Genomic DNA, 24,886 nt, shown 5'->3' on the forward strand with positions numbered 1-24,886 from the left:
GGGAAAATCCTCCCTGTTCACTTGCTCCTGCCCACCCCCTTCTACACTCCCCAGCAGGACCCGGGGCCTGGGAAGCGCCTGGGCCACATGCTGTCTATGCTTCCTTCCAGCCCTGGTCTTTTCTTTTAAAGGTGGGTAGTCACTTTCTTCCTCATATCCTCAGAGCAGAGACCCTGCTCTCACCCCTTCTGGGTCCCATGGAAGACCCAGGACTGAAAACAGAGCAGTCTGCTTGGCTGCAGCCTCTACCTGCCTAGGTCCACTAGCTGCGTGTGGCTCTGCACCTTTACAGTTAAAGTAATCAAAATTCCACACAACTTGAAATTCCTTGTCTCAGTCACGCTAGCCACTTTTCAGTGGCTCAGTAGCTCCCCGTGGCTACACGTGCAGAAAAACATACCTCTCATCAAGGAAGGTTCTCCCAGACACGCCTGCTCCCCGCGGGGCTCGGGTCCCAGGGCTGAGAAATGCCCCGACATGTGGAGACGGCAGACGCAGTCCTAAGGACTCTGGTCTGAGCCCTCACGCCCAGAATGTCCGCCTTCATTTCTTTCTGAGAAGACTTTAGCACTAACTGTGAGGCAGAGAAAGACCGCCGAAGCCCCCAAACGTGAACCCCATATTGAATCTTTAAGCAGCCTCCTTGCCTGTGGTCCCCACTGTCCATGCCACAAGAACATCCAAGACCACTTTCCCAGAATGCTGTGCGCCAGGAACGTGAGGACAGGGACAAAGCAGACCGTGGTGTTGCCCCACAGCGGGAGCCGGCTGGCCTTGTCCTCCAGGACACTAATTTGAAGCAAGCTACGTGCTCTGAGGATTTTCCCAGGCCCTGTGGGCTGGGATCAGAAGCTGTCTCTGCTTCCCAACCCACCCCTCTGGTCAGGAAAACAACACGAGCTGCCCCCACTCGCACTGTCAAGGGCCCTCTGCCCTCCCTGCATGCTCCCACTCAGCCACATGCCCAGCAGCCCTCGGGTGGGACCCGAGACCCTGTGCACACAACACACAGACACAAGAAACACCACTTGTCCCTGACCTCGAGGCACCAAGCATTTGGACGGCGAGGCAAGACCGCTTACGAGGCAGTCACCATGAGAGAGACATGGACCGGCTGCACCCATCTTCCTGCCGTTCCCGCCCGGGCTCTGCTCTCATGGGGTCCGGGAGGGGCCCAGCCGTCTGCAAATGCAGGCCCCCCAAGCGAATGCAGCAGTCCCGGCCCCTTGCTGCCCTTTTACATTCTTCCCTCCATGGGTTTCTGGGCTGCCAATCCTTCCCGCCTGGTTCGCCTCCTGCCGTGAGATCTCACCTTCTCCTCCCTTAAGGCACCTCTGCCTCATTTGTCCTTACATGTCGCACTTCCCGCCTTTCCACCTAGAACCTCTTATTGCGCTCTCCATTTCTGCTGATGGGTTTCTGTTGGCTGGTGTTGAATCTGTTCTGCACGCTGCCCCACAGTCTGGGAGCATGGCCTCCGCAGCCTGCGTCACTGCCTCCATGCCCTCCAGCCTGGCCCTGTGTCAGCCAACCAGGGACCTGAGCAGATGCGTGGGCAGGAGGAGAGAGTGGGGAGTGTTTCTGACCCCCTCCTCCCTGCCTCCCCTCATGGTCTTTGTGAGATGCAGCAGGCCCTCAGTGTTCCTGGGCTCCTCTTTCATGTCTGCTGCGGCCACCAGCCTCTGGTCACAGTGTCTCCCCCACTTTGTCCCTTCAGGCCTAGGGGCAGGAATGGCTCCTCCTGTTGCTACTGTCTAGGCATTTTACCATCTATCCTTGGTTCTCATAACCCCGAGCCACTTCTTCAAATTCTCTCCTTTTAACTCTTCTGCACGGCCCATCTGTGTTTGCCAGGACCCAGAATGATCCAGCACACTTCTGCGTGTTCTGCTCATCTATTGTTGCAAACAAACTATTCCAAATATAGCGGCATAACACCATAGCAGTCATGTATGGCTGTTATTTCTCACGATTCTGGCTGTTGACTCAGCCCAACCAGGTGATTCTCACTTCAAGCCTCTCATGAGGCTGTGGTCGGACAGTGGGGGGGCCTGGAGGCATCTCAAAAGCTTCCTCACTCACATGGTCCAACTGTCAGCTGGGACCTCAGCTGGGGAACTGCCCCATGGCCTTGGCGTCCTCACAGCATGGTGGCTGAGTTCCAAGGGCAAGAATCTAAGAGGGAGCCATGTAGAAGCTGAATTGTCTTACGACCTGGTCTTAAAAGTCACACAGCACTCCGTCTATTGCCTTCATTAGAAGTTATTATTGTTCATTAGAAGTTAGTCACCAAGGCAAATTCATGTTCAACATGGGAATAGTGTTAAAGAATTTGTGGACATCTTTCAGCACAGACAATAAATTCCAAATCTGGCACTGTCTCCTCCCAACGCCATCTTGATCTATGTCCTCCTCGCCCTCTTGGGTCCCTAAGGCAGATGACAGCATCTCTCCAGACTCTTCCCTCCTTACCCCACACCCACTGGGCCCCAGGCCTTGCTGACTCTGCCTCTCAAATACCTCAGCTCCTTTCCATTCCTCCTGCCACTGCTTTGGTTGGACCTCCATTGTGACCTCTCGGTCAACCTCCTTCCTCCTTCCCAGAGGTACTCAGGTGACCATAGGAATGCACCTCAGACCACACCAGGGCCCTTTCGTTTCCTGTGTAGGAAGCAGAGTACCAGAGAGGTGAGGGACTTGCCCAAAGTCACATAGCTGACTGGAGGCAGCGGCAGGCTGGAACTCACCGCTGCCGTCCACTAGGGCTGAGTGCCTTCCACCGTCCTCACTACTTGAGAGTAAATCTTTGGCTGTTCTTGGAAGGCATTCCATTCTGCCCCTTTATTCCGGGCCCCGAATAGGGTCTCTATTGCTGGGTTTTGCATAGAAATTTTTGCTAGAGAAATAAATGGCCACTTTTATTATTTTCTTTATTCCAGTTTACCAATTTGCCATTTAAACAGGCATTTCACAGATTTCTGGGTGTCATCATCTCATGAAGGAACTATTCTTGCTCTTAAGGAACTTCCATTCTAAAATTATATGAGACGCAGACAGAAGAGATAGACACACAGAGACACTATAGTTTTCTTTTTTTGGTCAGGGCTGGGGGAAGTGCAGAGAAACGAGAGAAAATAGAAAAGGATAGAGAAAGATCAGCGCTGTTTGGTGGATGAAAATAGCAGGAGAGACAGCAAGGAACTTGATGGGATCCGTCCCCAAGAAGGGATTTCGAAGCTGTGCAACTATTTACTTATTTCCGCATATGGAATCAGCCATTTTATGCTGCTGATAAAATCAAGGACAATTAGACCAAATTGAGCTTTAATTTTGGATTGAAAGTGTGATTCTTCCACCAAGAACTCCCTCCCACAACATCTGAAATTACTAGCTGGCTGCGGAAGGCTCCAGAGCCATCAGCCAGGAGACGTGTGAGCTTATTGCTTGTCAAAAATGTAGACACTGATAAGATCCACGTGCTCCTGCAGGGGCATTAGAAAGTCTAGACGAGATGCAGATTAAGGTCGCACCTCAGGGAGCACTATTTAAAGCGTTGACTTGTTTACAGTTGATTGACTTTGGAACTGAGGAAGAAACGGTGACTCCAGAACCCCTGGGGTGTTGGGGCCCCTGGTGGTGGGTTTGGGGGTGGAGGGTGTTGGTGGGACACACTCCAACCCAGAGCTGGATTCCCCTTACACTTCCATTCTCCAGAATGGGCTGAGCTGCCCCTAACCTCTAAAAAACATTCATTCACTTCCTTTTCATTCACTTCCTTTCTCTTCTCTACATCTCTGCTCCTTTGCCAGCCTGGTCCATAGAAGCATAAAATCTGAGTTAAAAGTTCAGACTCCTGAGCCAGCTCTGACCGCCTAGCCGTTAAAGTTCAGTGCGCTCCACTTTGGCAGCCTAGGTTCAGTGCCTGGGCATGGAACCACACCACTCACCTGTCAGTAGCCACGCTGTGGCCGCAGCTCACATAGAAGAACCAGAAGTACTTACAACTGTACACAACTGTGTACTGGGGCTTTGCCGGGGGGGAAGGAAGAAAAAAGGAGGAAAACTGACAACAGATGTTAGCCTAGGGCAAATCTTCCCCTGCAAAAAAAAAAGTTTAGACTCTTTGAGGCCAGTCAGTTCTGGGGTGAGATCACTCCTCATCCCACCATCTTTGCATGACCTGGACAAGCGAGTTGTCTCTGAGCCAATGAGGGAGATGTGAGGCATGCCACTTCCTGGAAGGGCTCAGGGAGCGGGAGGGGATTTCTGCTTAATGAGAGACCTCCTGAGCTGGGGGATGCATGGCTGGGCCTTCAAAATCTTCACTCTGTGCTCTAGGTTGGCGTCTGGGCTTGAAAATCATGGCAAAGCCCAATATCACTGCCTTTCCCTCCACTCTTTCTGAGACGTGACTGGCTGCCTCCCTCAGTCAGACCTGGACTTGTCTCCTTCCCGCAGGGGCTAGAGGCGGAGGCCCAGGGGGCTCTTGGTGAGGATGGGGGCCTCCCTGGCCAATGGAACTGGATGGAGGGAGGGGAAGTGAGGCACAGCGAAGGATTTGCTCTCAGCCTTTAGGTCGTTCCTGGAGTAGTCATGTTCACTTGCACAACTCCTACTGGACACAGTTCCTGCCCTGAGGGGCTCATGAGGGAGGGGAGAGGGCGATGATAGATGATGCGAGAGAGAAGCACAGGGCTGGCTGGAAATCCACCGGAGGGGTCAGTAAAGACTTTCAGGAGAGTGAAAGCTCTGGATGAGGACAGCAAGGGTAAGTGAGCAGGAGTTAGGGGTTAGCCCTATTATGGGGTGGTGGAAGGACAGTCCGGCATGGTGTGAGCGTGTGTGTGAGCGTGTGTGTGAGTGTGTGCGTGAGTACATGAGTGTGTGTACCGCGGTGCCTTAGTCCATTTAGAGTGGCTGGAGCTGGATGTGTTGGGGAGCAGGGTCGGGGAATGTTAGGAAGTCGAGAGGTTGGCAGGGCCTCATCACAGAGGCCCTGAAGGCCGATGTTACAGAATTGGGATTTTCTCAGGTAGGGGAGGGGAAGGCCCCAAAGAAGGTGGAACGGGAGAGCACCACAGGAGGTCAGCATTTTCCGTCAGCCAAGACTGCCACTGTCCCAGCAACACCTGAGGGTCTCAGACGGACACACCCAGCTGCCATGTTTCTGCTTGGTGAGTTGATGACCCTCAAGGCAACATTATTTGTCTATGCCTCCGCTTCAGAACTGAAGCAAAACAAATTAGTCTTCCATGTCTTCAGAGGCCCTGGGAAATGTATTTTTATTGTTTATCAAAGAAGCACGTGCACATAGGTTAAAAAAGTCAAACACGACTACAAGGCATGCAGTAGAAGTTCTCATCCTTCCCGGGTGTCATTCCTCAAAGACCACATCTTCCATCTCCCGCTGTCTACTCCGAAGGTGCAGGCAGCGTATACTCAACGCTTTTCTCATTGTTTTCAGTTTTAGACTTGCTGTGGAAGACCATGCCATCTCTCCCATATGTACCCCGTGGCCTCTTCTCCATTTTCTCAACACAGTCATGTCATGTTTTTAGCTAAACCAGGGGCTGGTTGGATGTTTTCAGTGCAGCCGAGCCACCTTGTCTACCTGAATGACATTGTCTTGGGTTTGTTTTTTGTTTTTCCTGGAGTTAGTGGTTGTCAGCGTGCTTTTCTTCTAGGTGACCTTCACTGATTCATTCCCAACCTCTCCACCTGGGCTGCAACCTCCTTTCATACCTTTGAGCACAGCAATCCTTCTGTAGGATCTCTTTTTTTTTTTTTTAATTTATTTATTTTTTATTTTTTTCCTTTTTCTCCCCAAAGCCCCCCCGTACATAGTTGTATATTCTTCGTTGTGGGTCCTTCTAGTTGTGGCATGTGGGATGCTGCCTCAGCGTGGTTTGATGAGCAGTGCCATGTCCGCGCCCAGGATTCGAACCAACGAAACCCTGGGCCACCTGCAGCGGAGTGCGCAAACTTAACCACTCGGCCACGGGGCCAGCCCCTGTAGGATCCCTTTTTTGCTGGAAACATTCCTCCTGGACCCTCCGTCTCCTGCTGCAGGAGGGAGATGCTGCTCTCCGGGCAGCTGCCCAGCCGGCATACGGGGGCTCATTTCACTCTCAGCCTGGACAGTCCCTTTGCCTTCAGAGGCCCTCTTGGGAACCATGTGGGGACCCTGCTTCCTCAGGTAGAAGAAGCTATTCAAAACTTTTTTTTTAGAAAAAGCTAGAATAATTTTGTATTTTTCTTCCAATTACATTAGAAACTACTCTCAGTGCACACATGCCTGGTTTCTCAGCGTGCAAAATGGAATCCCCTCTTTGGCTGTAAATCCAGTAAAGCCTCTGTTCTGCCCGGCTGATATGTACGACGGCGTGCCAGAGATGCAGCTGTTACTGCTTCCAGGTGCACACAGTCATTTAACAAAATGCTGTCAAAGCCTTTCCAAGTAAAAAGGCCCCTGAGCTTGTTTTAATGAATAGATAAAGCCGATTTGTAATTAGTACATTTAGTTGTTAATATGCAGATGAGGCCGCTGTTATCTGTAATTAGCACCAAATTCTTGATTGCTAAGGATGCTGCTAAAACGCTTAGGAAAGTCTGTAATCGTCACTGAAATCTCCACCTACCTGTGGACCTCCCAGACCTCACCTCCAGCCCACACTCTCCTCTGCGCTCCCCTCCCAGGTGGCCGACTGTTAGCTGGACTCCTCACTCGGTTCCAGAAGCACCTGGAACTAACCTGAATCTGTTCCCTCCTCACCCCTGCAGCCCCTTCTAAGAAACCCGGTCCTTGGACACAGCCGTTGTCTCCCCTCTTCCTCCTGCTTCTCCAGCAGGGCCCCCGTGAGTGAATACACCATCCATCCAGTCGCCCTACCCAGAGGCATGAGCTTCCTCAGCAGCTCTTGCCTCTCCCTCTCTTGCTCCATCCCGTCCATTTCCAAGGCTGCTGCTTCTTATTCCACCCATTGCTACCTCCCTGGGTCAGGCCACCTCACCTCTTCCCAGGAGACCTATGTGGCCTTCCCATCCACCTCGTCACTTTGTATCTTCCAGGTCTCAGTTTAGATCTGGCACCCACCGGAAAGACGTCCAAGATCCCCTACTCCCCAAGTCTGATGTGAGCGCCCCTCGAACCGCTCCCTTAGCACCCCAGTCTATCTCATGTAGCCTCTCAGCACTGAGCTGGGTGTTCGCCTGCTCGTTTGTCTGCTGCACTCCTTAAGAATAAGGGTATGTGTTGCTGCCCTCCTCAAGTAACACACAGGAGACCATCAACAAACACTTGTCAAAGGATGGCTGAGCTAGTCTTAGATAGTTTTCAAAATTTCTCCATCAATTCTTGTTGTTTGATTAATTTGCTTGCAAACTGACTCCCACCCGCTGCACACAAGGGAAACCTTTGTCTTAACCTTCATCAGTTGATCGTGAATATTGAATTAGGAAGGCCTGAGTCAACGCTTGTGTCAGTCTTACTGCTACCCCCAGGTGACGCACAGTCCACTCTGGGAGGGCTGGGGAGCAAAGGGGCGGGGGCCTTGCCCTGAAAGTCAGGAGGCTGGGATCTTCCCATCTTTGTGCTGTGACATCTTGGACCAACGGGCTCCCCTGTCTGGCCCAGGTGGCCTCAGCAGTGTGGGTGGGGGGCCAGCCCAAGGAAGCTGGAGGCCCCGCCAGCTCTGCCACATTGTGTATGATTCTCTCGCCTCCGTTGCTCACATCTGCAACCACCGGCCCCAAATGCAGATTAAATCCTTTGACAGCAGGCTCTAAATACACGAGGAAGATTTTCTCTTTGGTAGGAACATTTGAAATAACATCTTTTCAAGTGTGTCGAAGATCAGAATATGAATAGGCTGGGGGTGTGGTAGGAAGAGGTTGTGAAAGGAGGGGCTGGGCCTGCAGCTTGGTCTGCTCTGAAAGGGGCGGTGGGAAGCTTGCTTTCTTTTCTCTTCAAAATGACAAAATCACTGTGGGGACATTTACAGCCAGAATCTGACATTTTTAAATCTCCAAAATCATCAAAAATAAAACATTATACCATGTGCGTTGGCAAGGGAAACGCTTTATGTCATGGGGTTGTCTAAAGGACCAGCGGAGCCCACTTAGCTTCCTTGACATTGCTCCCTGGTTTCCGGATCGCTGAAACGTTAGTTATAGTTTCCTGGGCAGCGTTTACATCATGTGGAAGCGGATGGGGACACCAAGCCCTTACTTACAGGTCACTGCAGACATGGCCAGCGTGTCAGGTCCACATCGTCCCTCTTTGAATGGAGGGGAGGGGACAGCAATGGAAATATTCCTGAGGTGGAACACTGTCCAACCACCATTCACTGACTCAAACCGGCCCTCACAGTTGGGGCTTGGAGGCCATCCCCGGACCCCAGCTCACCCCTAAGAATCTAGGACAATGAAGGAGGCTTGGCTTTTTATTCAGGACTAGGAACAGAGCCCAGCAATCTCTGGAAGGTCCTAGAGACTTTGGCTCCCTCCCTCACAAACGCCTGGCCCCTTGGGGTAGTGACTTACTGAGCAAAGCTCATGAACAAGCACTTGGCCCAAAGGCAAAGAAACAATAACCCTGAAGGCCCAATGAGGAGGCAGCCAGCTCTCACCCCGAGCCCTTGGCCATCCGTAAAGAAATCGCCTTCTTCCATCGCCATCCTCTTCTTCTTCGCCATCCTCCACTTGGCGTTCCATCACATCCATCAGTCCAGCCTCAAGATTTGCTGCCCAATTAATTGTCCTTTAGGATCAGGTGTCATGTCAAAATCCAGCAACCCACCACCACTTAATCCCGGAAAAGACGCTGACGACGGGGGACGCCTTCTGCATTGCTGAACATGCTGTTCCTTGCATGGACGAGGCAAAAAGGAGGGAGAGAAGGGGCCAGGCCTTGGAACTCCAACCTCAGAGGATGGGCCAAGGCGGGCAGTGCAGCTGAAGCCTGAAACAGACTCTTCAGCACAGCGAGATCCCGGACCTCCTAGGAAGCTCAGGACATATTATGGGCTGGTTTTGAGACAGCAGTGCTAGAACTTGGTGTTGACAGACGTATAACCTCCACACCGAAGAGGGGCTGAGTGCCGTAACCCGATGTGACAGTTGTAGGTTGGTTGTTCCATGTGAAATAGGAGACGAGGTCAGCTTAGTGTCCGGGATCCCTTCTCTGTCATCTTTACAAAGGCACACAAAAAGGTCTGATAACTTGCTAGGTGCCAAGAATAAGGAAGCACTGGCCAGACCTTCTTTCACGCAGGAGCCCAGGGGAGGGGCAGCTCTGCGCTGCTGGGACCGGTGTGCACGCAGACCTGGCTCCAAACTTGTCCAAAAAACTGCTTCTGCTTCTTAAACGTGTTGGATTATAGAAGCCTTTGAGTATTAGTGAGGCAGAAGCTCTGGAGCCTCGTTCCAGAAAAGGATGTACACACACACAAATTTTGCCTATAATTTTCCCCGAAAGCAGGGAGCTTTGGAGCTCATTTATAGCCTCTAGGTTAAGACCCTGGCCTAGGATTCAGGTTCCAGAAGAGCCCCTCCAAGAAGAAGATTCTTCGCCGTGATGTGGAAAATATTGAGTCCTCTCTGAACACGTTAGAAATTTTGGGCAAAATTCAAATTATTTACAACTTCTCGGAAATGTCCCTGCTGATAAAGCGAGCTACACCTGTAGCATGAAGGAGAAGGGTTTGTCTCCAAGAGAGAAGGCCGGAAGGGCCTGGTTTTCTCCAGAAGGCCCATGCACTGGAGTCCTGACTGCCTCGAGAGAGTGTCTGAGTTGGAGCGCCTCACCAATGTGTTTGCGGGTGTCTCGTCTGCTCCTGCTCCTTGCTCTGAGCAGCGTGTGTCCAGGGTGTGCTCAGTGACAATGTGAGTAATAAGCTTTGCACAGGTCCCCTCACCCGCGTGTGATTTGGTGCAGCTGAGAATAGGTTACCTTGCAGCCGAAATGAGGCTCCGGGGGCCCGGCTCCTTGTTTCTCTCCGTTTGGTTGCCACCTTTTCCTCCCCAGCACCCCAGAGGCACTCTCCAGAGAGGTTATCAGAACTAGAGGTTTTAGGAATCACTGTGCAATCCAACTTCTTAGTTGGGATGGTGGAAGTGCTGGGTTTTGGGAAAACGTTTTTCCTGGGGCAGCAGAAACAGAGTGAGCTGCTCGGCAGGGTGTTGGCCGGCTCCAGGAAGAGCTGGGAGGGACCAGCAGGCACACCCCTCATGGTGTGCAGTTAGTGCCCTGCTGGGGGTGTAGCGGGGGCTGAGAGCCAGCTCACCCTCTGCTCAGCACGCTCTGCAAGCAGCAGGTTTTCTCATGCCCACGGAGGCCCTGCAGGGGTGAGCAGGGCCCTAGGAGGGACCCCACCTGATGGGCGTGATGAGGGACCCCCGTCACGGGGGTGGCGAGTCCTAGGAGCGTGTCCCTGTCTGACAGCTGTTCAGGCCTGAGGCTTCGCAGCAAGGACAAACAGGACAGGGCCCAGCCATCTGTTCGGCAGTGGTATCTGGGACAGGGACTCACTGTGGCATCCAAAGAACTCGGGTCTCTGGGCCTGGAGAGGAGGCACTGCCCGCTGCCAGGAACACGCGTTGGCAGCCGATGTGAATCAGTATTCCTTCTGCTTACAAGTTGCCACGCCTCCTTCCAGGAGAAGAACTGGGTCTTCTGTTTCTTTAAGGTCCCTCCAAGGCTCTAACCCAGCCCTGGACTTGCAGACTTCAGCGTCTCTGGGCTCAGGGCTGTGCTCATGCAGTCATGAGTCCCCCTGAAATGGGTCTTTGCCCACCAGCAAAATCTGAAATGACTGGAAGACTCCCCACCCTGAAGACCCACGTCAAATGCCACCACAAGGCCACAAGGGGTCAAGTCCCAGCCCCGCCTCTTTCTGGCCATGTGACTTTGGGCAAGTCACTTAAACTGCCTGAGCCCCAGTCTACTCACTGGCACAATGGGAATAGTGATGACCACTTCCCAGAGCTGCTGTGAGGGCTTAGCCGCGGGTTGCACGTGGTTTGTTCACCATAAACGTCTCAAGTGTTTGCTCAGGGTTACCGCCCCTCCTCCAGGAAGCCAACCAAAGACCATCACGGCCTCTTTCAATCCCCATAGCAATGCATACTCTTGCAGCTCGCTCTTCTCCAGCCTGGGAGCAGGTGTTACTCATCTGTGCAATATACATCTGCTGTCTACCCTTGGCCCTAACACACATCCACGTTGCTGAGCTTCTGAGGGCCACGTGGACAGCTGGTTCAGATGCACACACACCAGGCCTCCAGCATGCATCAGGATTCCCATTGTGCAGGTGAGTAGACTGGGGCTCAGACAGTTTGAGTGATTTAGGATTAGGATTAATGCGTGCTGCCTGGGTCGAATCCTCCAGCATAGTGGGATAAATATGCGAGTTCTAAGAAGAGAAGTCACAGACACACACAGCGGCAATGTTTCCAACTTGAAGATTTCCTCTGTAACAAAACTGTGCTTTTCTATTAGCAGCGGGGTTAGCCAGCCATGTGAATAATTTTAAACAGTCTGAAAAATTACCATTGATTTCAAAGCACTGATTTTCTGCACCGAAGTAACACATTAATTTTTTTTTTCTGAAAAAGACAAAAGAGAACTAAAAGAATAAACTTTCACTGCAAAGGGTGGGGGTGAGGGAGCACTTACACCAAAAAATTAATCTAGTAAATTGCCTAGTTTTATAGCAGATGACCTATGAAGGACATTTGGCTTCTATCTAGAAAAGCCTCTTATGTAATAAGTGAAAACTCAGCTGTGCCTCAAAGAACAGAGAAACCCATGCGTCTCTGGTCACCAGAGTGGATGACTGTGTAACACAGACCTGCAGGGCCCCCTCCTCCAGCTGCAGCCCTGGACCCCAGAGGCTGCCAGGGAGAGCTTGGGACCACCCAGCTGGGCCAAGCTCCTTGGGTTTGCATCCTCACGCCTGCCCCCAAGGGCAGCCGCTCCGCCCCCAGCTCCGAGTCCTGGGGGTCAGGTCATCTCTGGGTCTGCCTTGTTTCATTATTGAAACTGCAGGTTTAAAAGAGTGTTGGTTTTCAACTCAAGAAGAAGAAATCTCCTCAGGCATATGTGTGATGATTTCACTGTATAACCACCATTCATAATTTTTTCCAAGCCAACCTTGTTTCCATGACCTTTAGTAATCTTGTTACTTCCAGTAGAAAATGCTCAGAGCTAAAACAGTTCTGTCATAATTTTGTCTTTACACTGAAAAAAACATTCCCCACCGTCCTTTGCCTTGCCATCCCCCAACAGTTGCCCCCAGCAAAAAAAAAGACCCTGAAACTTCCATACTTGGTTTCGAGCTCAAAGCAGATTTTATTTATTTATTTATTTTTAGAATGCATCAGTTAAATCTGTTCATCTTTTTTGAGTTGAGGGACTGGAAGAAATCACACATCGTTTCTGATGTGATATACCCATGGGCGGTTTTGCATCCTACCCAAAGATAGCTCAACTTCATTTTAAGATGTTTTGCCTTCTATGGTAATCAAAATCAAACTTTTCAAAGTAGATGTGTGCTTGTGGGTTACACAACTTGGAGCGCCCGAAGCGGTGCCTGTGGTTTTTGACTCGCCTTGGGGAAACTGCTAAGCCGTGGAGGCATGCGTGCGCACCAGGGCTCCCCAGGGGCGTACAAACACCCCAGGTTGCTCAAGCTCCCAGATGAGATGTAGGGACAGGCACCTCTGGGCTACATATGCGCTTTGTCAAAGACCAAACTGTCTGCCTAATTGGAGGCCATATTTTTTTCACCCCCATCTTTGTCTGTAAAAGGAATACTGCCAAATGAGCTGGGAATCAGAACATCAGGGGACCAGCTGTGTGTCCTTGCTAAAGTCACCTAGTATTTCTTGGTCTCACTTTGCTCACAACTAAAATGGGACCAGATGCTCTCAAAGGTGACTCCCTGCTCAAATTCAGTCTCATGCTTTTCTTCTCTCTGAGAAGATCCCATGACGTGATCAGGGTTCGGGAAGTAGCTCTCTCCTCCCCAAGCGTCTTCCCTCCCTCCAGCCTCCTGCTCACGGTTACTCTTCTCCTGCCAGGACAACAGCATCTCTGCGTCTTGCCCCAGGGCAGTGCCATCCCTTCTGCCCACACCTCCCTGGGCTCCCTCTAGCCCTGGCCACCCCACGAGCAGCCCCCTCCATTGGATCCCATCACTGCCATATGTGGCTTAACATATCTGTAACTAGGATAAGCATTGGATTGATCTTTGTCACTCTTCCTGGGCAACTTGACTGTGTCCATTATCATAAATTCCCTTAGCGTCTTATCAGTTTCCTCAAACTCTCTGCTTACCTCTTCTCCTTAAATGAAACTTGATCTTTCTCCAACTGTAATCGTTCTTTTGTAACCCTCTTAAAGGAGGCCATTGTACTCACTCAAATAAAATTATCCAGGACCTACTATTTTTTGGGCTCAAGTGAATAAATGTTGAGTGAATAAGTGAATAAGTGAACGGACTCAAGTGAATAAGTGAATAAGCGAATAAGTAAACTCCCGTGGGGCGCTACAGGAGATTCAGAAACAAACAAGGCCTCTTCCCAGCCTTTAGGAGGATGGTCTATCTGTGGTGGTGGAAAGGACTAAACACACACAAAAGTAGCCGGAATACAAGCAGTGCCAATATTTATAGTACTGCAACTCCACCTGTAAATACTGGAAGACAGTACTAATTGAATACTAGTTGGGAAATAGCCACACCCTCAACTGTCATCCTCCTCCAGGCTGTCCTCCCTCTACCCTGGAACGCCCAGACCTCCCACAACCTAACAACCAGAGAGGGTTAACACCTGGCTTGGCAGGGACCCCGCAGTATGCTGAGCCAGGGCTGTTCTGATTGGCCAGCACCCATGCCTATGAGTTGATTAATATTTTGACTATTGCTAATGAACATGAGTAAAGCTCAGGTAGGTGCCAAAAAAGTGACAAAAATAATAAGTAAAGAAAGGAAATATTGGGAGAGTTGGTTCCATTCTTGACTGTAGTGATGGGCACCAGCCATAAGCCTGGCTGTTCAGAGAGGGCATTACATTCCCTGGCCACAGAGATGGGTTCAGTAATGGGGAAACGACCCAACCAGATGCAGTGAGATGTAATGAAACTTTGCTGGGATTCTTGGTGAAGAGATATTTGTTCTTTATGATGGATGTGAACTGAGCTGTGATTCTTTTTTTTTTTTTTTTTTTTTTTGCTTTTTATCTCCCCAACCCCCCTCCCTGCCCCGTACATAGTTGCATATCTTAGTTGCAGGTCTGAGATGTGATTCTTGAGGGACCAAAGGCTACCATATGAAGACCAATGGTGCCTGAAGTTGAGAGACAGAAAGCTCCTGGAGCAAGCCATTCCTGAAGTCTTTCCTGCTTTCTGGACTATTCAGTTATCTGAGCAGGTGAGTTTGTTTTCTGTCATTTTATAATAAAAAGTCCCGATGCTGGGGTGAGGCAGCAAAGAAAATACAAGTGTAAAAGAGATGGAAAACGGTGCCCTGCCCTTCTCAGTTGCCTTCTCTCTTGGCTCTTTGGAGCTGGCTCTACACTCTGATCCTGGGATCTGGTCCCCTTACTCTTTCCCTTCACCCAGGCCATCAGCCCCTCCTGACCTGACTTGATTTCTGACCCAGTCTGGGGTAAAGTCCCTCCCTTTTCAGCTTTCTTGTTTTCCCCTTGCCAATCTCCAGTCCTCAGCCATCAGAACAATGCGCCCCAGGCATTTTCACATCGTGGCAAACACAGAAACTGACCATCTTTGCAGGGCACCCTGGGGCCGACTAAAGCATTAGAGTGTCTAGATGGGGCTTGGGGGAAAAAGCCCATTACATTTTCTTTATATCGCAAAATTGTGATAAAAAACATACAAAGTCTCAGGGAACATATAGCTTTGTATGAAACTTCAAAATAAAATCTTTTCGAAAGGTTAAATGAGAAAGTGGAACTTGCTTCCATGAACCTGCCTTTTTTACATCAGGTTTAATACTTCAGATGCTGTCCTCAAACCCTGATGGAAACGTTTTAATGATAATCTCCTTAAATTCTTGGTAGTTACTTTCAACGAGAAACCTTGTATGTGTTGGGTATAAAAAATTAAAACCATTTTTTTGCAACCTTTCAAAATGTCAACAGTTGAAATTATATTTAAAGAATCATGTTTTCTCGTTTTCATTTCTACATACAAATTTCTTGTGATTTCCTGCTGACATTTCTTGTGATAAAGCAAATAGACTTCTAATCCAATAGGATTATTTTTACATCAACTATTTCCAAATAGTGATGAAGCCCTAATGCAGAATGCACGTGCGTCATTAAAGCAGTCTCCTTGTTCCTGACATGAACGCCAGCACAACAGTTCGTCAGTCATCGTGGCCAGGAGTATCTGACATACATGAAGGCACAGTCTTAGCGACTTAGCGCCATCCCCTGAAGTCCTCACCCCAGGCCATGTGCTCAGCAGCTCCATGGGCTCCTTGTCCGGGCTGGCCGGTGTCATGCTCTGTGGCTGGCCTCGCCCAGTCTCCATGGTGGAGCACCAGTACATCATGTGGACTTGATGCTGGTCATCGTGCTTTCACCTGCAGGAACCCCAAGGTGACCCACTCGGGAGCCCAGGGCATCTCTCAGCTGGAGACAACAGTCCAAGCCCTACCTGGCCACCCGGAGGGCTGAGAGGGTGAACACCTCTACAGCACACCTATAACCCCCTGGCCACAAAGCTGGGTGTCTTGGTTGGGAAGTTTTCTGGACAGCTCCATGTATCATCACAAAGTGAACACCCCCTGCGTAACCACTACCCTTGGGAATATTAACTCATCTGTTGACACGGATTAAGCCCCAAACCCCGCCACCTCCATTTCCTCATATTTTCTCTTGTTTTTCCCTTGACCCCAGCCATCCCCATCATGCTTCTGAAGGTCACCTAGAAACCAAATTCAAGGCCTTTTCTCAGTCCTCGGCTCTCTCTATGACTTTCCTGGAGCAATCAGAATTATTTTCTGCTTCCTCCATCAAGAGACCTCTCTGTGTCTTGGCTCCTGTGGGCTGTACCTTCTTGAGCCTCTTCTTACTTCCTCACCTTACTTTCTTGATCTTTATTCGACCTTACTTCTTGATGCCTGACTTTCTTTACTGGTTATTTTTTCCTTACACCCACTGACATAGGGACCCCGACTCTCTTTGTACCCCATACCTTCTACTCACACTGCTTTTACCATCACTGTTGTGTGGACAAATTTAAAATCTTGCCGGTGGTCTGACTGTCCACGCTCCAGTTCTTAATTTTCACCGGCTCTCTGGACAGTTCCATCTGAATGTCCTGACAGCACCCCGGTTCATCACGCCCAGGAGCCCCTTCTTCATTCCAGCCCCAGATCAGCTCTTCCTTCTCGCTTCCCTGTCTCTGTGAAGGGCACCACCATTCCCCACCTGGGCTTCAACCCTTGAAGGCAAGCTCGGCTTCTCAGCTGACTGCTCAATCTTAATGATTCTCCCTCCTGAACGCCTGTCACATCCACCTCCTCTCTGTTGATGCCCCCCTATTCTAGATTCTTTCCCTCACCTGGGTTATTAGAACAGCCTCCCAATTCTCCTATCATCTTGTTTTCTCTTCTTCTGCTGCCTTAGAGATTATTACCAGTTTATTCTTACAAAGAACCCCCTTGGTTAAAAGCTTTCAACAGCTCTTTATTGTTGACCAAATTTAGCCTACCTTCTTAGGCAGACATGCAAATCCCTTCTTAATCTGTTCCCAGCCTATCCATGTAATCCTAGTTCATTTAGAGATCCTAGAAATATTTTTCGAGGCCCCCATACTTTGTGCCAGACTGGCCTATGTGCTGAAAATACAGCAATGAATGAAAGTGAAGTCTCACGTGGAATTTACATTCTAGAGGGAAGAGTCAGACAACAGGTAAACAAACATATTACATTAGCTCATAAATTCTTGTAGAAAAATAAGCCAGGGTCAGAGGGGAGATGGCGACGGGAGTGGCATTTTAGATGGCACGGTCAGGAAGGCTTTGTTGATGAGGTGGCATTTGTCTGGAGACTTGAAGAAAATGAGAGTGAGTCTTACGGATATTGGGGCAGAGCATTTCAGGTGGAGGAGAGAAAGTTCAGAGCCCTTCAAGTGGGAACTTGCTTGGCAAGTTGGAGAAACAGCAAAGGTGCCAGAAGTGATGAGCAGACTGAACAGGGAGGAGGAGAGATGAGATCAGAGGCGGCTGGAGGCCAGGTTATGTGGCCTTGTGGACTATGGTATGCAGTTAGGATTTAATTCTGAATGAGGCGGAAGGCATTGGAAGGGTCTGAGTAGCTAAGTGACGTGTTCTGAAAAATACGCGGCTGCGTGGAGAACAGATGGGGGAGGGGACGAGGGAGCGAAACCTGGGACACCAGTTAGGAGGCTCTGCAATCATCCAGGCAGGAGACGGGACGACAGGCGTGAGAGGTGGAGGAGATATCGAATTCTGGTTACAGTCTGAAGGCAGTGCCGACGGCACCTGCTGATGCATCGGACGTGAGGTGTCAGAGAAAGAAGAATCAAACATGATTCTGAAGCAACTGGAAAAATGCAATGGCCGTTAACTAACTCCTTTATAAGGAGACTGTGGGAAGAGAAGGAGGTCTGTCCGAAGAAGAAAGTTCAGTTTTTGTTGTGTTAAGTTTGAGGTGGCTGTTAGACATCCAAGTGAAGATGTCAAGTTTTCAGTTGGATATCTGAGTCTAGAATTCACAAGGGGCATCCAGGTGAGAAATAAATTTGGAAATTGTTTCTGTGGAGACGGTATTAGTGTTGGGAGATTAGAAGAGATCTCTTAGAGAGAGTGTAGACAGAGGCCAGTGGACTAAGCCTGGGTCACCATGACATGTACAGGTTGAGAAGATGAAGAGGGCTCAGCAAGGGAGACCAGGAGGAGGAAAGAAAATGTCCAGTGGCCTGGAAGCCAAGTGCATAATGGGTTCAAAAGGAGAGAGCAGTCTAGTCTGCGATTTGTTTTAAAATAACCGTGTGTGTGTGTGTGTGTGTATGTGTGGGCACGTGTGTGTCTGCACATATATGAAGAAAGGTGGGGGACTAGTTGGTGTATAAACAGGAACTGCCATAGATTGATCATTGCTGAATCTGGTAGATGAGAGTTTACTTCACCATTTTCCTTACTTTTGTATATGTTTGAAATTTCCCATTAAAAAGAGTAAAAAAAGGAGCCAGCTTGGTGGCACGGCGGTTAAGTGCGCACATTCCGCTTTAGTGGCCCAGGATTTGCTGGTTTGGATCTTGAGTGTGGACCTACACACCGCTTATCAAGCCATCCTGTGGCAGACGTCCCACATACGAAAGAGAGGAAAGTGGAGGAAGATGGACACAGCTGTTAGCTCAGGGTTGCTCTTCCTTAAAAAAAAAAAGTTAAAAACAAAAGGCAGAGTGAGAAACTGTCAAACGCTGAGGTGCTGAGGTCAATTAGGAGAGTGGGTCTGACCCTGTGGAGGGCAATGGTGGGAGTGACAGAGCGGTCTCAGCCGAGATGAGAGCCTGTTGGCAGTGGGTTCAAGAGAGAACAGGAGGAGAACATGCAGACTGAGCAAGTGCAATCACCTCCTTCCAGGAATTCTGCAGGAAAGGGGGACAGAGAAATGGTCAGTAGCTGCAAGGAGACCAAGGGGCCAAGGGTAGTTGGTGGTTGAAGATGGAGTGGTTACAGCCCTATTTCCTACCACCGTCCTTCACACGAGCTCTAGGCAAACCCCCCCAAAGCACCCTCCCCCACATTCCCTGTCTGCACCTACCCTCCCCCATTCATCCCACCCACCCACCAAGGCCTACCCCCCCACCTTGCATCATATGTGACGTCTCCAGGGGTTCAGATTCTACCCACATGCAGAATCTTCAAGATGGTTTTTAGAGAAGAGTTTAGCTTGCGGTGGTGTTCAGTTGGGGCCTCTGTAGCCCTGATCTTCCCTATGTCTTCGAGCACACTGGGTGTTTACACTGCAGATCAAAACTACACAATGCTCCCCTGACAGCTTGCAGGAGGGAAAGCAGAACTTGGGCAGAAACTATAAAGTTTCTTATTCCTTTAGATCCTGGAAGACAGCATTCGATGGTAGCAACAAGAATCCTTTCTTTCGCTTGCCTTTCTCCCTCTAAAAGGCACGACTAGAAGCACCAAGGCACGCTAAGGGATCTCGAACTGGAATTCATTTTTAAAACGAACTGAAAAACCCTCAGCAGTTCCCAAAGGACTTCTTTTTGAAAACATCAGAAACTGGGCAGGAGGAGGTGGGTAGGAGAAAGAGCCTTCTAGTTTAAGATGTGGCAAGCCCAGGGAAACTGCACTAAAAAATAAGACGCGATGAAAAACACCACTGCACGAGCCCCTCCCTCGGAGCGCATCACAGTGGAGGGACCAGCGCACTTCCTTCACATTCTTCCTGCTGAGCAGGTCTCCTCAGAAGAACTCATTTTCAGCGCAAAACGCAAGAACAGACAAGACACTCTAATCGGGATTAAATACAAGATGCACCAGAGATGGCCTCTGAAGAAATTCTTCAGAAACAAGAGATGTTATCAGTGCTTCTGTCACGATGGGAAGGCTGGAGCGAGAAAGCATTACGTTCACAGACGGCTGGGCTGAGGGAGACAACAGCAAGCGCGCTTGACTGAGTGAGTCTCCACGGCAAGTGCAAAAGGGCATTTGAAGCTCCTGCCCTAATTACTACCGAGTGCCCACTATTGCCAGGCCCTGTGCTATGGGTCACACAGGCGACGCTGTCTCTCCACTCACTGCTCACAGAGCCCGTGTCTGGCGGGGAGACCATCACGACACAGCGTGGGACCCGGGAGGCGGTCTACGGCAGGAAGGCCTCCTTGATCCTAAGGTGAAGGGATCTGGGGGCTTCTGGCAGAAGCAGTGGCAGCACCACGAGCGAAGCTTCCTGGGTTTAGAGAGCGTGCAGTTCTGGGAGCAGCAAGGAGCCGCACCGCTGTGCCAGGGCGGGCATGAGCCCCAGGCTGAGGCCGCTGACGTCACGTGCCAGGGAGCTCTTCCCGGGCAGGCAGAACAGGGCAGCCCTGCAGTTTTGAGAGAGCATCTTGGTGGCAGTGATCCGAGGGAAAACACTGTGTGCCCACTTCAAAGTTGTGAAAACCAGCGACTCTGTTGCTCTGATTTGTTGTCAAAGCCAAATTCTACTTCTCTGTGCTGTACTTGGCTATGCTTATTTTTGTACTTCAAACAGCTGGGGGTTTCGTTCCGTTTGGGTATTTTTAAATATGGAGACCATTTCATTTTTCCCCTATACACTTTATATCACAAAGGCACAACATAACCAACCAGTGTGAGGTAACTTCACTGTGGTCAACTCTGGCGACGAAAACGACCTTTAGCTACGGAACCAGGGGTGCCTCTCCGCTGAGGGTCTTCTCGCCCTCCCCCCACTAACCAGCCCCTGCCTGGAATCTCACCGACACAATGACTCCCAACACTGGTCCATGAGAAAGTGTTCACTGGTTTGGCGGGAAATGTAGACGCAAAGGGCAGTGTAGTGAGTCTCTCACAAAGGCCTGTCCTTTCTTCTAAATTATGTCCGACTCCCTTTTTGGGTGTTAATATTCCCTTTATTTTATGAAATAATGGCAACATAACTTTTGGTAATGCTTTTCCACGGTAAAAAAGTTGGCAACCCCAGGCCCGTACACTGATTTATTGAACCGTGAAATCTTCTTAGAAGCCCGAGAGAGGCCTGCTTTGAGGGCCCCCCACAACCCCCCACTTATCATGTACATGGTCACCTGACGTCAGAGTCCAGAGAGGGGGGCACACATCTGAATGAACCAAGGCTGACACCAACCTGCCAAAGCCTCAGAGTTGACAGCTAACTATGCGACAATCAGGAAAATGCTGGCCCAGTGTGCAATTCAATCACTTATTTCTTCCTAATTACATCTTTGGAATTTAGCATCTTAATGAGAATATTAAATTTCTTTTCATGGACTCTGCATCAGTCACATCTAAATATTATTAAATAAGTAGTCAAATAAGGTCCTAAAAATGTATTTATTTACCTATTCCCAACACCACCTCCTTACCTGGGAGAGAAGTGCTTGAAGCCTTCTACCAGTCAGCAGCCAAGGAACGACGTCAAAGGTTTGGGAGCCTGGCCGGGCAGGAGCCTGCTGCGCGGGACTGAAACGAGGCCTCCAGGAGATGCTGAGCCATCAGTTTGGTGCCGGAGTCAGAAAGGCCCATGTCTGGGTCTCAGCTCACACCTTCCGGCTATGTTACCTCGGGTTCCTTAACCCTCTGCATCTCAGGTTTCCCAACTACAAAATGAGGGTTCTACCTGCACAGAGCGGGTGCCTTTAGGACAGTCTCCGTGCTCGGTGAATATTCAATATGGTGACATTGCTATTACTGTGAATAGAGGGTATTTACAAAGCACTAGCTTTTACACAAGAATCACATTAAACCTGAAAAGGTTCTTTTTGATCATCTGGCCCAATGTTGGCATTTTATAGATGGGAGAAGGGAGAAACGAGCTCTAGGGAGAACACAGCACCAATGAGAGGCGGGGCCCGGGTGTGGTCTCTGGGTCTAGTCCGGGGTTTTCTCCCCCACATTACTCTACCCCACCTGGAAGGCTTTCAAGGCTTTTGACCAGAAAGGACTATACACATAGTTCAAAATGGTAGTATCATTTGATCATTTAAAGATGGCAAATTCCATACCACAAAAATGCATAGTCAACAAAAAAACTGGTAGGTCATTACTTCATCATTTCAGAATATTTACTGCTGAGTATTCTAAAATAATTAAACACATTAAAAAACAATGTAACAGAATATCTACCCATATAATAAAGTGCTAAGGTGAGGCGGGTGAACAGAAATATTATAAATATCATATAAAGATGTGCTTTCCCCCATTCCTCTACACTCCAAAAGCAAAAGGTACAAACTATATTCCCCAGACAATCAAATTTCTTGGTTTCTCAGGAAGAAGAACAGAGGACTTTCCAAGTTTTATGCTAATGTCTAGAATACAACGAAACCAGATGGATCACGTTGGGTGCCAGCAAGAGGAGGGACACAGAGCACTAGTTAAATGAAAGGACACAAAGCCATCGCCAGCAAAACAAAGTGGATACACGTTCCATTATTTTAAATCAGTAGTTTTATTACAATATGCACTGACACACAATCAGAGAAGGAATGTCCTGACGCTTTCTGGGCATTTCACGGAAAGCAAAGTAACCATCCGGGCAGTCGAGTCATCCACATCTTTTCCAAACAGAAAGCAAAAGCTTCATATGTGACAACTCAGGAAAGCAAAGTTTTCTTATTCTTCTCTACAAAACTTCAGTGTCAGAAAACAGTTACTGGGAGTGGGCGAAGTGTTTCCTTCATGATGTCCCAAACCCTGCCTCTGGATTTCCCTCCTGACTTTCTAGACGACTTGTTATGATATTCAGATGGTAGGTGTTCAGGGGCTAAATGGGACCTACTTATGCAGCCAACTATTATACTTCACTGTAACTGGAAGGAAACGATAAATTAAGACAATTAAGTCCTGGAAATGCACAAAGGCAAGGAGAAAATATCTGGGTGTATTAAAAATGATATGCTCTTTTCACATACCTCATTTAAAAGGTTACAATTACCATAAACATTTTAAATGCATTAAAGATCATTGGCAAAGCTTGCTCTCAGATCGGCAAAAGGGCTGCCTTCACACAGGCTCGGAGGACAGCAACACACCGTGTGCAGTCACTAATCCTGCTGAAGGAGGTGTCAGACCACATGGAGTTGCATAGGCATTTGTTTAGATCCACTCTACAAAACACACTATGGAACCTTGAGAAATTTCCATCTTTCCACAGTCATTGTGGCAGTCGGGTGTTTTAATCCCTTACGTGCCCAGACACATAAAACCACTCTAGGAAAGAAACACTACAATGGCATTTTGGATAAATTCACTATATGTTACATAACTTGAGGACAACAAAGGAAAAAGTCCAAGCACAACTAGTATTTCATATAGAAAAGCACTGCAGGAGAAAACTTTGTTTAAAAACATTAAAACTCAGGTGACTATAAACACATTTTTGGTTAATTTGTGCTATATCATATAGAAATCCTGTCAGATATTCAGTCTAGTAGGTAACTTGTTTGGATTTTCATGTCTGACTGTTTTAGTAGACAAAAATACACTGTTGCATATACTCACGTATATATGCATATACATGTATAAAATTCAGATCATGGAAATTTGTTTTAAATACACATACTTAAAACCTGTACCTCTAAAAATAAATACATTAGCCTCTAATTGGCTAATTCTCAGAGTTCCTTCACAAACCAATCAGAGCACAAGTTTCTCAACAAGGGCAGATGACCAATTAGCTGCTCTTTAAATCCATTATCTATCAGCAAACATTTTAAAATTCAGATACACAACAGAAAGAGCATTCCCAGAACAGAATACAGATAGAATTCTGGCTTTGAAAATGAATGTGTCGGTGTCCTTGATGTTTAGTTCCTACGGAGGCCTCCTCCTTGCCTCTGCATTTACTAGCAGTGGGAGAGCATTTCCTAGCGACACATTACCTTCTAGTCGAAGGAGGCAGCTGGCATTTCCTTCAGCGTTTTAGGTGAGGGAACCGGTACAACATCGTCTGTCTTGATATCACCCCCATAGTCACAGTGAGTTGCGTGTTTTAATGTAATTGACAACGTGCTGGTGCCACTGAGGTAAAGCAGAAGTAGCCCTGGCGTTAAAAAAAAGTCTCCCAGGAACAACACGTGCAGGAGCCGGCGGTGTAGATCTAAGTCCTCTGAGGAACTCAGACCACTGCCAGGAGGGACACGCTGGACATCCGATACTGTAGTTCAAACAACAGAAACAGATGAAAACACTCAATACACTTCCTTTAGAAAGGATGCAGTTCACAAACATGGAGCTTTACTTTTCTACTTTTACACTTCCAAAAAAAATTCTTAAAATGATATAAGCCAGACCAAGTTGTTTAATATAATACAATACTTAACAACCTTGTCATTTGTTCTTGAATCCAAGATTCTCATAAATGTAGGAAATCCATGATAAATGATAGCAAGAATGTTTAATGCCATTGCCTAAATTTTTTAAAAGGAAAATTTACCATAGTTGAAATACAACTTCTAAAAAATACAGTGTTCTATGCGCTCACAGTTCCAGATTGCTAGCTTTATAAATTAGAGGTGAAAGTAATCCATATATAAACAAGGCCTCTTTTTCATTGATTTCAATCTCATTTAAACCTTTGGATATTTCGGTCTTCAGATCCCACAAGGTAAGGCTAAGTTTATCAGGTATAAATAAAATGGTTAAGTTCATGATGTATTGCAGCGCTGAGGAAACAAATGCATCAAATATTTACAGGCTGGCTACAATACTTTTCTTTTTTAAAAAAAATTCAAATGTGTATCAACATCAAGCCACACTCTTTTTTAAACTTCTCTGTCTGCAAAAATGGGGCAAAAGCATTTTTCTCATTCATCTTCCCGCTCAATCCTGAAGCTGAAGCAGGTCTTAGGTCAAAGGGCGTGGTCTTTTGGGAGGCGGTGGGGGCATGAGCTCCGTGTCCGGGTCCAGATGATGCTTTCGCTTCTGTCCTTGGGAAGCTGCCGCACATCTGTCGATGAACTCAAACAGCATCTCCTTGGTGACAGGGTTTGAGATGCTGTTGCACACAGCTGTGGACAAAGGGAGACACGTGCCCCATGTGAGGGTTAATTAAGGCAGCTGCCTCACCACAGGGAGATGAGAAAGGGGAAAGGTTTTCATCCCAATATGCTAAACACTTCCATTGTACCGAT

The 24,886-nt window shown here is 48.5% G+C and overlaps 1 protein-coding gene across 1 annotated transcript in view; it reads right to left on the reverse strand.

Annotated features, from left to right (window-relative positions):
- Nucleotides 1–22,184: 22,184 nt before the first annotated feature.
- The window catches only part of RNGTT (RNA guanylyltransferase and 5'-phosphatase), a 280,203-nt gene continuing 277,501 nt past the window's right edge, over nt 22,185–24,886 (reverse strand). The window contains exon 16 of the mRNA XM_001503749.6: nt 22,185–24,763. Coding sequence (XP_001503799.1) covers nt 24,600–24,763 — 164 coding nt within the window. The 3' untranslated portion in view covers nt 22,185–24,599. The remainder of the gene's footprint in view (nt 24,764–24,886) is intronic.

This window comes from Equus caballus, chromosome 10 (assembly GCF_041296265.1).
Source record: "Equus caballus isolate H_3958 breed thoroughbred chromosome 10, TB-T2T, whole genome shotgun sequence".
Classification (NCBI taxonomy): Eukaryota; Metazoa; Chordata; class Mammalia; order Perissodactyla; family Equidae; genus Equus; species Equus caballus.